We start from the raw sequence: 14,688 nt of genomic DNA, 5'->3' as shown, positions 1-14,688 counted from the left end.
ACACATACTGCCCCCACAAAAGTCAGAGAGATCCTCTCTCCTGGAAATTAATGACTTATCAGTATTGCCCCTTTGGAAATACATCTAAAATTCCAGTTGCTTTCATCTAAAGTTCGTGAAGGTTACATTATTTGAAAGTTAAACAGTTGTGAAATCTAACATTTTCTGCCTTTCATGAGACTTGAGGACTCAAGGTCGGGGTGGGAAGATGGCAAAATCATACTATTCCATTCCAGGAAGGTGTCCCGAGAAGAAGGAAAAGTTAAAAGTTTTCTCCTCTGATAAAATAAGACTAGGTCCTTGTATTGGGATATCTGTTGAGAATTTAATGGCATAGTTTTGAAAATGTCAAAGGCTTAAACTAAAAGACTCCCCTGATTCTGGGGGTGGTGGAATTAATTGGTATTTAATTCCACCTTCCTCACTCCCACCTTCCTCTTTTCCAGCCCATGTGCCCCAAACCGAAACATTCCTTTGGGGTGAGTCTCTCCCACAAAACTGCACTGGAAAACTACATCCATTGGTGGATGTAGCCAGGTCACCACAGTCTCTGAAAAGGGTGGGCAGCATGGGTGATATATCTCAATCTCTTCATAAGACACCATATTCCAAAGATTCTAAAGCCAACGAAGTGAGAAACCACAGGGGTTGCTACAGGTCAATGTATGTCTGAATTTGATTCTAAGAGTGAGCAGAAGGATCAGAAGGAAGAACAACTTTCGTCGACCATGGGGGCAGATGGACAAGAAGTGGATCTTTAGGTGATGTGGATGGTTAGATGAGAGGGGATGGAATCTCCTCTTGAGCCAAACTCAGTTGGAGGACTACAGCAGACACCACATCATTTTGTTTAAGCATGGACTTTCCCTCAATTTGGTAGATGCTGTGATTAAGCAGCCTTGCTCCCTGGTCTTACTGTACATGATTCTTATTCTCAAGCCAAACCAGGCTTTGTGATGTCTTGGTGATGAAAACTCTTCAGTTTTAAATCTTTAGGTTTATTTTTCATAAAACCTTCACTTACTTATTCCAAAAATACTTAGTACAAATCTATGTAATGATTTTGTAATAATGTTAATATCAGTAGCTCTTCTGAAAACAACTCTAAAGGTCATGTACAATTATTATTACAGTACTATTTTTTTTGGTAAATTTCAGTACACTGTATAAACCTCATGGTACATCTGACCTCTCGTTAAATACATAGTTAAATCTCTGTGTCAGAGACTGAAAAGTGTGGTTTCAGTGTTGAGATACATGCCCCACAAGTATTAACAAGGGAGGAAGGGAAATAAATACCCATAAATTCGTCTTCCCCCACAGATACCTGCCTGACAAAGGATGCACCTAGTGCGCAGGAGAGTCAAAGTGGCCCCAGCAGACTTTGGAGAGGTTTCTCCTGGGTCTGTGCAGTACAGCCTAAGGCTTCAGTCTTCTGCCCTCAGCTTCCAGGCAACTTCCCAGCAGGGTTTCCTCATTTGACAATACTTTTAAGCCAAGGGGTAAAGAAGAAAGTTTTGAATTTCTAAGATTACTTTTCCTTCTATTCTTGCAATCTGTCTCCCTGAGACAAGGGAATGTAAATTCATGATGCCCTTGAAGAAGTGCAGATTTGACATTTATTGTAATTGAGGACTCCCATTCATCTCACGTCCAATGTCATTTCCTATAGAAATGTGAAAGGGTTGGTTACTCCAGGATAAGAAAAATAGATCTCACCGAGGTTCTCGTTGCCCCTCCTGGCTTCCAGAATGTGCTCCTACAGGGGACTAATCAGACCCCAGCAGCTTGCCTTTTAACCTGGGGCTGTGCCAACCATTTCTGACCTGATTAGTGTGGCTGTCACTGAGAGCTGCCCTCTTCCTTTCTATATCTTTCAAGGAAAAAAGAATCCAGTGTTGAAATGTAAGTGTATTTGCATATATTTAAAATTATTCATAGTTGTGAGGCAAATGAAAAGAAGACTGGGCAGGAGGAAAACTTGTATTTGTTTTTCGGGAGTGCACACTATGGAATTGTTCTGCCTGTGGTGCCCTCTTTGCTCATCCTCCTCTGCTGGTTCTTTCTCAGCTCCCCCAGCCTCTAAATTTTGGAGTGTGTTGGGGCTCAATGCTGTGTTATCTTTTCCCCTCCTTCCACTCCCTCCCTCAGTGTTTCTTGGCTTGAAACACCTTTAGAGTAATAATTCCCAAATTCGTGATTTCGTTCTAGATCTTTTTTTCCTCAGTGCCAATTGTCAAACCTATAAATCCAATTGGATGTCTAACTGGCATTTCAACTTAACACTTCCAAAATGGAACACCCATTTTTTCCCTCAAATCAGGTGTTTGCTTATCTTGGTAGGTATTTACATTCCCTTTGTAATTCAGGCCAAAAATGTTGGGATCATCTTGACTTCATTCTCTGGTACTGTACATCCAGTTCATCAGAAAGTTGCACTAGTTGTATTCAAAGTATGCAGAACTGTCACTCCATTTCCACTACCCCAGTATAAGCCCACCATCCTCTCTAGGCTGGAAGTAGTCTCCACGGAAACAGCCTCTAAGTAGTCTCTCTGCTTTTTCCCCTTTAACTGTCTAGTGGCAATACACAGAAACCAGGTGGATGCTATTAAAACTTACTGAGAGTCACAGCTGAAGGCTCTAACCTGCTCACCAAGACTCTGGGTTATACTACCCATTATCTCTCTTTCCCATATCCTCTCTGATGCCATCTTTGACCGTTGCGTTCATTGCTGTGCTCTTGTTCCCTGTAACAGAGCCTGTGGCAGAGCAGGTGCTCAGAAGTATCAGTGGAATGCATACATTCCTTGCTCAAAATAGAAAGTGACAAACTAAAAATGGAATACTTAAACCCTGGGGCTATTTGAGATAAAATTATAAAATTATTTAGAAACAGGAAAATTCCTAAAGATTATCTGATTCATATTTTCATTTTATAGGTTAAAGACTGAGTCTTCAAAAGCTTAAGTTACTTACCCAAGATGCTCGGTCAGACAATAGAGAAAATCTGATCTTGTTCCAGATTAATTTCTCTCTCAAGACACTTTGGTCCTTATCTGGACTTTACTTTCAAGCAATTGTTTTTGAAAATTTCCCACATGATTCTAGCACTTAGCATGGTGACTAAGAACACACATTCCAGAGCCAGTCTCTCTGAATTCATGTTTCCTGAGTGGGATTAAAGATTTGCCGCCTCCCAAATATTCCTTTTGGGATATTGATTTTAAGCTGGTAATTAAGGGGGAAAAGACTCAGAACAAACTTTTGAGCCTCACCCTTTATTGCCTAAAAGGAATTTAGATAGAGGATGTGCTCCAGGAAAAGAGATATAAATCATTACAGATAATCAGAGTTTTATATGAACTAGTGCATGAAAGAGGGAGGAACCTGAAAAGGCCTGTTTGATCAAAGTCCTTTCCATGTCTCATTGTGAAAGATGGCCCAGCAAGCATTTATTTACCAAATATTTGCTCTTCTACACCCATGTGAATTTCCTTCCTGCCCTTTGAAGTCCCAAACCTGAACGTTTTCCTTCTCCGTAGCTCCAGAATGGCCCAACTGCCCAGTGTGTCACTGAGTCTCGCGTTCTTATGGCACTCATGGATGTACATACATATGAAGTTTGGCTATTTTCTCATGTTAATCTTTCTCATGTAAATTTGATTATTTGCCCAGGCAGAAAAACTTAGAAAGGTGGGAGAGAAATTAATTTTTTGACCCCTACACAGTCTACTCTGCTCACTGTGTGACTTTCAACTAAAAATGTTCTGCATAGTAAAGAAAGAGTTAACAGACTAAAAAAGGCAACTTATAGCTGCTATGGAAAATAGTATGTAGTTTCTTCAGAAAATTAAAAATACATCAAACATATGATTCAGCAATCCCAGTTCTGGATATTAATCTGAAAGAATTAAAATCAGTATCTCAAAGTGATATATATACTCCCATATTCATTGCAGAATTATTCACAAAGGCCAAGATGCAAAAACAACTTAAATATCCATCAACAGATGACTGGATAAAGAAAATATGTTGTATCAGTACAATGGGATATTATTCAGAACTTTAAAAAGAAGGAAATCCTTCAATATGCAACAATGTGAATAGACCTGGAGAACAGTATGCTTAGTGAAATGAGCCTGTCACAGAAAGACAAATAGTACATGATTCCACTTATTTACAGTATCTAAATAACCAAATCTGTGGGAGCAGAAAGTAGAATGGTGGTTGCCAGGGGACTGAGGGAGGGGAAAATGTGGAATTTTTGTTCAGTGTGTATAAAATTTTAGTTACACAAGATAAATAATCTAGTTAATAATAGTGTATTGTACATTAAAATTTTTGTTAAGGGGTAGGTCTCATGTTAAATGTTTTTACTGTAATAAAAAATTAGAAAACAAGCCCTGGCTTGCATAGCTCAGTGGATTGAGCATGGGCTATGAACCATGGTGTCGCCAGTTTGCTTCCCAGTCAGGGCACATGCCTGGATTACAGGCCAGGTCCCCAGCAGGGGCCACATGAGAGGTAACCACACATTGATGTTTCTCTCTCTCTCTTTCTCCCTCCCTCTCCATCTCTCTAAAAATAAGTAAAATCTTTTTTAAAAATTAGAAAACACATTTAGGATATGATGTGGCAGATTGTTTATAACTTTTCATATTCAAATTATGGAATAATCTCCCAAAGGAAATGTGAGAATGCCACCCTTTAAATCATTTGAAACCTGACTGAAGAAAAGCACAGAAATACATAGAGTTGGCCTTGTTCTTCTCCCTACATAGATGACAAGACCCACACAAGCATGACCTAAGACACGGGTGGATTCCTCAGCCTATGGATACTCTCTAGACCGCCCACTAATATGAGGGAAGAGGAAGATCAAGCTGGAATCGATGACTCACATCAGGACAACTTGCTCAGCATGTTCCTGGCTCAATTACAACTTTGCCAGGGTGTTAGGAAAGGCACAGTTGCCACCAAGTCACCACACTCCCAGCCTGGCAAAATTTCCAGGGAATACAGGAGGTTCTTCTCCACTCCACCCTGTATTTGGAATTGGCCTGTGTTTTGTTTTAAGTTAGAAACAACTCGTGTAGAAGACCAGACTACACAATCTATAAAGCATAGACAGAACCTTAGACCAGAAGTCAGCAAACTATGGCCCAATGGCCAAATCTGGTCCACAGCCTGTTTCTCTAAATAAAGTTTTATTGAAACAAATGCAAGGCTACTTGTTTGCCTAGTGTCTATGGCTGCTCTTACAGTGAAACATCAGAGTTGATTAGCTGCAGCAAAGACTCATGGTTCACAAAGCCTAAGATAATTATTATCTGGCTTTTTATAGGCTGACCCCTTTTAGACTAATAATTTGGAGAATAGTAATTCAAGCATCTCCAAGGTAAAATATGTAAAAATTATTGCCTTCTCCACTTTTCTGAAGTGGTAGAAGAGGAAAAAAATTAATTTTAATAGAACATGCCCACTTTGTATGAATCTAGCCTACACTAGCACACGCTCGAGTGTGGAGCACACATCTATGACACTAACGTAGCATCATGATTACGAATGAGAGCACTAGAATCAGAAAGAGCTGAGTGTGAATCCTGGATTTGCTCTTCACCAGCTGTGTCACCCTTGGCATATTACTTAATCTTTCTAGGCTTCACCTGGAAATAAAGTAAAAAATATTGTCCAGCTCATTGAGAGGAAGTGAATTACTGTATGTAAAGCACTTAGCACAGTATCTGTTACATTTGTATGTGCTCAAAAAACTACTTGTTTTTATGATTACTGTATTATCAAAAAATTAGACTTAGGGAAACAGCTTTCCAAGACTGAAGAGAAAGCTGAGTGAACAGAAACACGTCACGCGATCAGCATTACCTGCACAGTTTTCTCCAGTACCTCCACAGAGAAGGCCATCATTTTCAGGACTTCTGGTTGAATTCCCATCTGCCACAACACAGTGGAGGATCACTAGACCTTCAAGTCCAAAACAGAACCAAAACAAACATGAAAACTTGAAAATTTCCTCCATGTGAAACACTCTTATCAAAGTGCTGACCCACTGATAGAAATCACAAGCCTGTGGCTTCCATCTCTAGTTCGTCCCCGCAGTGAGGGACGTGTGCACAGGCCAGCCTGTCTTGCTTTTCAAGCTCAGTGCTGAAGTCAGAATCTTCAAGCTATCATAACTAAGCACCTTAAGTGAGGAAACTTGACCATAACTTGTAAGGGACGCTTATCGTACAAACAGAAAATGGAGTTCTCAGCCACTGGGTGAATACATGAAAATTTCCAGGGAGAATGGATGACAAACCCATATGGCAACACACTTTCTCCATTCCACACAAACCCACTATTTCTCCAGTATCAACTGTTTAGTGTCCTTCCTCCTGGGAATTGACCTATATATTCAATTCATAGGAGTTATTTTAAAACTTCAGGTTTCTCTGTGACTTATTTCTGTCTCTGGAAAAGACAGGCCTCACAGAAAGGTACGAGGAACAAGAAACCCTGTACATGATTGAATCAGCTTAAAACACAATGTGTATTTTTTACATGGACCTGATCCAAACAAACTAACTGTAAACAACCACTTATTAGTTAATCAATGACATTTGGCATTGACTGAACATTAGATATAGTAAGAAATTATTATAGTTTAAAGTGTGACAGTGATACTGTGGTTTAGGTTAGAAAAGAGTCCATATATCTTAGATACTTATATTTAAATATTTATTAATAAAATTAGTGTGTCTGAGATTTGCTTTAAAATAACCCCATAAGGAAAGGGGGTGCAAGACAATGAGGCAACATTATACATAACACAAGATTGGGCACAAATTAATAACTGTTGAAGTTGGGTGGTGGGCATATCAAGATTCACCATGCTGTTCTCTCTACTTTTATGTATATGGGTACATGTTTATAAAAAGAAGTTGTAGGTCACCTTCTGGTCAAGTTGGCATGTAGGTAAATGCAGTACTTGCATCATCCCACAACCACATCAAAAATACAACTAAACTAGAGAATAACCATCATTCAGTGAATACCATGTGAAATCTAGCTGAACAGATATCCTACAACTAAGGATATAAAGAAGCCACATCGAGTCTGGTAGGAGGGGCGGAGACACAAAACAAGCTGGTCTCACATGCATGTGTGGTGTATACACATTGGGAGTGATATTTTAGCTGTGGAGGTCTCCCCACAGGAGTGAGAGGTCCCAACCCTAAACCATACTCCCAGCCCAGGGTTCCAGTACTGGGAAGAGAAGCCCTTATAACTCCTGGCTATAAAAACCAGTGGAGAATGAGTCTGAGCCAATGCTTGGACTTACTCAGACTCACTGACTCAGAGTTCCAGTGTTGAGGCAGCAGCTTAAAAAGTATCAGGGACATAGGGGAAGGAACTGACGTATCTGGCATCAGGTCGAGAATTAGAGGGACAGTTTTGTCCCAACAGAAGTTCTGGCAGAAGCCATTGTTCCTTTTCTGAGCTCTTCTCTCACATACAGCTGTGAGGGGTTGTACCTGAGTCTCCATCGACCTGACTATCATGGTTTTCCCTGCCCCAGTGATTCCCTGAGACCCAACCCCAACAACGGGTAGGCCCACCCAAGCTATTTCCAGTGGCTTTTCCATACAAATGGCCTATCCTGGCTCATGCTTCAGGCTTTTCTAAAGCCTCTCAAACAAGCAGCATCTGGCCTCAGTATGCCCTGTACCACTTGCTAAGTGGCCCCAGGCCTGGCACTGTAGCAGCTAGTTTTGGTTTGCAGTTTGGCCTCTCCTGCGAAGCTCCAAGCCCAACAAAAATAGCATCCATCTGCAGATCACTTGTAGCTCATGCTGGATGACCTCAGGCAGAACACAGGCAGTGGCTGATCTTTGCCTGTACCTCTTGGGAGACCTGAGAGCTAGCACACTTAGTAGATAGGTTCAGACCATGTTGGAACACCACCCAACCACTTCCACAAGCAACACACTCAAGGGGCAGACTCAGCGGGCATTAGAGTCCCACTAAAGTAAGTCCTGCTGCCTGGGGTAAGCCCCTGTATAGCTGATCCTCCTCGGTGGTCACAGCCAGTCCTTGCAGCTGATCAGCCTGGGGGAAAATCTCTCCCATTGATGTACCAACATTAATTAATGTCCAACTATAATAGTAGTGTGTATACAGCCCACATAGTGGTGGGGGGCACGCCTGGAGTGCTCAGCTTGGGTGGACAGGGAGGCTGTGTCACTGGACCCTACAAGACACCTATTACATGAGGTACTCTACTAAGCCTGGGAGATGTAGCTGGAAACAGACACAAAGAGGCTGCCAAAATGAGGAGACAAAGAAACATGGCCCAAATGAAAGAATAGAACAAAACTCCAGAAAAAGAACTAGACAAAGTAGAGACAAGCAATCTACTAGATGCAGAGTTCAAAACACTGGTTATAAGGATGCCAATGAACTTAGGAGAAAAGTAGATGGACTCAGAGAGGCCCACACTAAGACACACTGTAATTAAAATGCCAAAGGTTAAAGACAAAGAGAGAATCTTAAAAGCAGCGAGGGAGAGACTGTTAGTAACCTACAAGGGAGCTCTTATAAGACTGTCAGTTGATTTATCAACAGAAAATTTGCAGGCTAGAGGGATCGGCAAGAACTATTCAAAGTGATGAAAAGCAAGGACCTACAACCAAGATTACTCTACCTAGCAAAGCTATCATTTAGAATCAAAGGACAGATGAAGAGCTTCCCAGAAAAAAAAAAGCTAAAGGAGTTCATCACCACCAAACCAATATTACATGAAATGTTAAAGAGTCTTCTTTAAAAAAAGAAGAAGAAAAGGGAAAAAGAAGATAAAAAATATGAACAATAAAATGGCAATAAATATATGTCTACCTACAATTGAATCTGAAAAACAAAACAAACAAGCAGACCAGAAACAGACTCATAGATACAATACAGAGAACATCTTGTGGGGTTGGATGAAAAAGGTGGAGGGATTAAGAAGTACAAATTGGGACTAATAGAATAGTCATGAGATTGTAAAGCAGAACCTAGGGAATATAGTCAATAATGTTCTAATAGCTATGTATGATGTCGCATGGGTATAAGATTAGCAGGATGACCACTCTGTAAGTTATATAATGTCTAATCACTGGCATGTACACCTGAAACTAATATAATAATGTATGTCCACTGTAATTAAAAAATAAAAAAATGATTTAAATAAAAGAAGTTGGAGAAGAGGGGCGCCTGGGAGGGTGGAGATAAGGTGGCTTGGGAGTTACCTGGTCCTGAGGTCATGAGCTGTTTTTGTCATGTTGCAGCCATTGCATTGGTAGGCTTCATGATTTCTCAGTTTTGTCTTTGGCAAAGTGAAGATAATTATTTTCTCTTCTTTAGAAGATTGTTGTGTGGGTTCAACCAGGTAAGCATACAAAGCACTTAACAGTGCTGACATGTAATCAATTCTCAATTAAATTGCTCATTATTATGTAACTGGCAGTCATAGAACAGCTTGCTTACTTGTCAGGTTGACATTTATACATCTAGCCAATGGTTTAACTGCATGTGTCTTCTGATTCAGGTCAGTTCAACAAACATCCATGAGTATCCAGAAACACACAGGTCGTTAGAATATGCTCTACCCTCAAACTGTTCCAAAGCTACTAAGGCAGGTAATCAGCCAACCAATTAACCATAATACAAGTGATAGTACTGCAGCAGAGAACAGTAGTATCTAGTCAGCTCAAAGATTATTAGTTTCAAAAAAGAAGCCGTTCAAAAGAGAGATTCTTTTCCATTTATCAAGTTAGAAAGTTATTTATTTTTTGAAAGGTGGTAACTAGCATTGGAAACAGTAAAGAGAAATGGAGACTGAAATCCACTGGTGACGAGTGAATTCCTGCTTCCTTTTAGAGCAAAATCCAGCATTCTGTGTGCTAAAAGCAAACAAAACAAAACAAAACAAAAAATGCAAAAAACATATACATGCTTAAATCTAGTAATTTTTGGTCTAGTAATTTTTTTCTAACAAAATAATTCAAGATACATAAAACGATTTAGCTACAAAAATTCTCTACATGAAATGGGTTTTAAAAAATAGGAATTACCTAAATATCTAACCACAGAGAATTGACTAAACATATGGAACTATTTTCATGCAGTAAAATGCTATTCAGCCATAAAAATAATTTTTGAACATTAACAGAACATTTCAGTACATTCCTAAGTAAGACAAGCAGGTGCTAGAACAAAAACGTGCTGTGATCTGTGTGTTTGTCTGCATGTGTGAGTGATAAGGGTCAAAAGACCCATATAGATGGTCCAAATTTTCCCTATTTGCACTTTCTAATTTTGCTACTAGCATGTTTTCTATGTTGCAACAAGAAAAAAGGGAGTGGCTCTTTTTTCTTTAAAGCACAGTTTGGCCACCAAATTTCTGGATTTTTCATATTGTTTATCCCAACACCTAGCCACCTCTTTTCACACTTGGAGCAAACCAGAAACAATCATGTCAGGCTTTTCAAGCACAGGAATTATATGATACTCATCTTTCTAATTTTGGTGTCTAACATAGAACACAATGAATATTCAACAAATGTTGAAAGGATGAATAAATTAATCCATAAATAAAGAAACAAAACCTTCAAACTGAAAAATCCCAATATAAATTTATAGTAAAACATTAACCAGTTTCTTTACTATTATAAAACAGGTTTAATTCATTTTTAAAAATCTCATACATGGGCTTTCTTCATGGGCAGAGTCAGGTGGCCTTAAGTCTGCAGTTAATTTGTTTTGATGGTGGGAATTAAAAACAAACAAACAAACAAACAAACAAACAAACACTAAATCTCATAGAGATTCAACATCTGCAAATTGGGGATGACAATACCTCCTCAAGGTTATTGTAAATATTGAAATAACATAAGAAAAGGCACATGATTTGGCACATAGCATACAATTTGTAGTCTATTCGCCCCCTTTCCCACTATTGTTTATAATATAATCCATCATTCTCCACTTCTACATAACAAAGAGCGTTCTGATTCCATTGAAATGCTTCCCTGGGCCTCTGAACCTTCTGGTTGGCTGAAGCTTGTGCCCTTTCTCTGTTCTGCTAAAGTTCACCCCACATGCTAGCATTAGCTGGCAAATGTACACCCCTGGGAAGAACCCCTGGAAGGGACCCATGGGGAAGAGACATTCAAGGGCAAGCCAGACTCCAAACACTATCCCTCCTATGCTCACCCAACTACATTCATGTCATAACCTGGTGGCCATGAACCAAATCCAGCCTAAAGAACCATTTTCTTTGTCTATGGTTTAAAAAATTGAATCAAGGCAATTCATGTTAAACATGGATTTTTCTGCTTTCATTGAAAAAACAGAAGATCTGGTAACATAGGTCTGAAATACCTTCATGATAAAACTGGATGGAACTAAGTAGCTGGTGACACTGTTTGATCCCACAGACCCCCTCAGGCTTGCCACACTCATTCTTTTTAACTGCCTAGACCCCAACAGGCATTTCAACTTGTAATCTGTGTGAAACGACTCAGAAATCAGAGATATGCTCACAAAACCATCTAATCAATACTGAAGCCTGCTTCAGAGAGAAAGGATACTCCTGTTCCATCTATTACTCAATAAATATATTAAACACTACGTGTTTGCCACTGGAGCAAGACACCGAAGGTTTAAGGATAACAGATATCACTAGCCTCAAGAAACACATTCTGGCAATGAAGAGAGACACACAAATCTTTAAAGTATCGTGTAATAAGCACAGCAACAGAGGAAATACAGGAGTAACTCAAGGTGGAGAATGAACTCTGCCTAGCAGCAAAGACTTCATGGAGAAGGTGAGGGTTTTTTAATGAGGAATAAATGATTATTTCAGACATCAATTAATCACTTCTAGAAAATAAAAACTGTGTAAGCAAGATAACATAATCATAGTACATTATCAGTTTCAACAGTAGACCATCTTTACATGGTAGTAATAATGTAAATACTGACAATTCAACAAAAACATGCCATAAAATCAGGGCCAGTAATTTTGCCCACACACACCATTGAAGGGAAACTAGTTGTGATTAATCAGAGTCTGTGCTGTACCAGGTCCTAACTGTTTTTTGATTATCACCCCTATAGTAATTGTACTTGAATTATGAGAGGACAGAAACCTAATAGGTAAAGTCTAAACTTGATAAGTTAAGAAATAGCATTACAAGTAAATTATTTAGTAAGGCAGAGGTGAATATAGAATAGACACCTGAAAGTTAAAAAAAATAGCTCCTGCTAGGGGTGTAAAGAGGCAGGAAAATACAGTGCAATGCTATGCTATTTGCTGTCATAAACTTTTTAGTACTATATGATTTGATTTTTTAAAATCTACACATATTTATGACACTATTAAAAATAAAGTTAGTTTTTGAGAAAGGGATCCAGTCGTAATTACCAGGACACTCCACACAAAAGGGACAGCTTGGAAAAAGATGTGGCAAAAGTGGCGCAATGCATCCGGCTTGTCTGAGGGGTGGGTGGCACTGTGGTGGAAGGGGGGCTGGAAAGCAGGAGGAAACAATGGCCCAAGACCCAAATTAAACTGTTCGAATTCTGTTATGCAGGTAAAATGGGTCATGGAAAAGTTTTAAGTGAGAAACAACGTAATCATCTAACCACTTTTTTTTTTTACATGGAAGAGTTTACTTTACTACCAAACAGGTGACTCAGACACATCAAACTCAAGGTGGTGGCACTGGGTATGGAGGAGAAGAAATGAGTGTGAAAGATCACCACACACAGTGAAGTATACAAGACGCGGTGACCGGTAGGATGGGGTGGGAAGTGAAGAAAAGGGGACACAGGATGACTCCAGAGTCTGCAGCTTTAGTGATTGGCTGGATTGTGGAGTCACTCACAGATATACGGCATGCAAAAAGACAAACAGGTTGCGAGTTGCTATAGACTATTATTTTTCTTGGAACCTGAATGTCAATGTGATGGTGTTGGGAGATGGGGACTTTGGGGGTGATTAGGTCATGAGGGTGGAGCCTTCATGAATGGAATCAGGGGCCTTGTAATACAGACCCTGAGAAATCCTTTGTCTCTTCTGCCATGTGAGCAGAGGGAAGGTATTTGTCTATAAATCAAGAAGCAGGTCCTTTCCAGACACTGAATCTGCCAGTGCCCTCATTTGGAAATTTGCAGCCTCCACAACTGTGACAAATAAATGTTTGTTGTTTGCCCAGTCTATGGTATTTTGTTATAGCAGCCAAAAGTGGGTAAGACAGGAATAGACAATAAAATTCAACTTTGGACACTCTGAGACTTGAAATGACTGTGGCTTGTCTAGGATATATTATCAGGTGTCCAACCTGCAGCTTGCAGGCTGCATGCAGCCCAGATGGCTATGAATGCAGCCCAACACAAAATCATAAATTTACTTAACACCTTTTTTTTGCTCAGCAGTTTTTGTTACTGTTACTGTTACTGTATTTAATGCGTGGCCCAAGACAACTCTTCTTCCACTGTGTCCCAGAAACACCAAAAGGTTGGACACCCAGAACTCTACAGGGAAGTCAAAGCTACAGGTTCTACATTTGGGAGTCATGGGAAATAAACGGGAATTTCATGCCATGGAAGTGGGTCTCTCAGATGGAGCCATTTGAAAAAAAGAAAGGAAATTAAGGACAGAATCTTGAAGAACACCAATACGACAGAGGGGCAGAAAGAGAAATGTCCTCAATTGATTGAGAAGGAGTAGCCACTGGGTTTTTCTACAAGAATTTGATCAACAGTGTAAAAAAACCTGAAGGGTAATTAAAGATAAGAACTGAAACACATTCTTTGGATTTGTAACCAAAAAGCACTATTAATATATTGCTAGAAAAATATTAGTGGCATGTAGAGGATGCAAATAATTGCAGATTGTGCTTCAGAGATGTTGAAATTAAAAAGGGAGTGATAGATTAGTCAATATGCACAGGAAAAAGTAAGTTACTTTGTTTTCATTTCAAATGTGAGAGAAAATTGACAAAAAGAAGCCAAAGGTATAGATGAGAGGTGAAGAATGAATTATCAGTAGATGCAGAAAAACTGGGGAAGTTTAGCAGCAAGTCAAGGCCTCCCTTCCAGTTATAGTATCCCTCCCCCTTATCCACGGAGAACAGTCCAAGACTCGTGGGTGCCTGAAACCTCAGATAGTACCAAAAACTTTATTTTCTCCCATACATAAAGTTTAATTTATAAATTAGACACAGTAAGATATTAATGACAACAACAATAAAATAGAACAGTTATAACAATATACTGTAATGAAAGTTACATTGGCATTATTAAGTAAGTTAGCAATGTGATATATCTGTAGTTGAATTAATAACTGAGACTGCTACTAAGGGACTAATGGGTGGGACGTGTCCACAGTGCAGACTGGCTGGACAAAGGGATGACTCGCTTCTCCAGGCAGGACAAAAGAGCAAGGCACAAGGTGTTATCATGCTATTCCGAGTGACAAGCAATTTAAAATTTATAAATTAGTTATTTCTAGAATGTTCAATTTAGTATTTTTGGACTGCAGTTGACTGCAGGTAACTAAAAGCACAGAAAACAACTTTGGATAAGAGGGGACCACTGTAAAGTCCTTTGCAATCAAAGTTAGCAATTCTGCCAAACATAA

General features: G+C 39.5%; 1 protein-coding gene across 2 annotated transcripts in view; it reads right to left on the bottom strand.

Annotated features, from left to right (window-relative positions):
* The window catches only part of BTC (betacellulin), a 47,454-nt gene that overhangs the window by 16,569 nt on the left and 16,197 nt on the right, over window positions 1-14,688 (bottom strand). Inside the window, exon 2 of one of the 2 annotated variants that reach the window (XM_045857897.1) lies at window positions 5,886-5,984. The exons of the other annotated variant lie outside the window; for it this stretch is intronic. Coding sequence (XP_045713853.1) covers window positions 5,886-5,984 — 99 coding nt within the window. The remainder of the gene's footprint in view (window positions 1-5,885; window positions 5,985-14,688) is intronic. 2 annotated transcript variants of the gene reach the window in all.

Source organism: Phyllostomus hastatus, unplaced genomic scaffold (assembly GCF_019186645.2).
Source record: "Phyllostomus hastatus isolate PE091 unplaced genomic scaffold, TTU_PhHast_1.1 phas_scaffold_1674, whole genome shotgun sequence".
Taxonomy (NCBI): Eukaryota; Metazoa; Chordata; class Mammalia; order Chiroptera; family Phyllostomidae; genus Phyllostomus; species Phyllostomus hastatus.
Note: the sequence above shows the minus strand (reverse complement) of the source record. Positions and strands in the feature narration are given on the sequence as shown.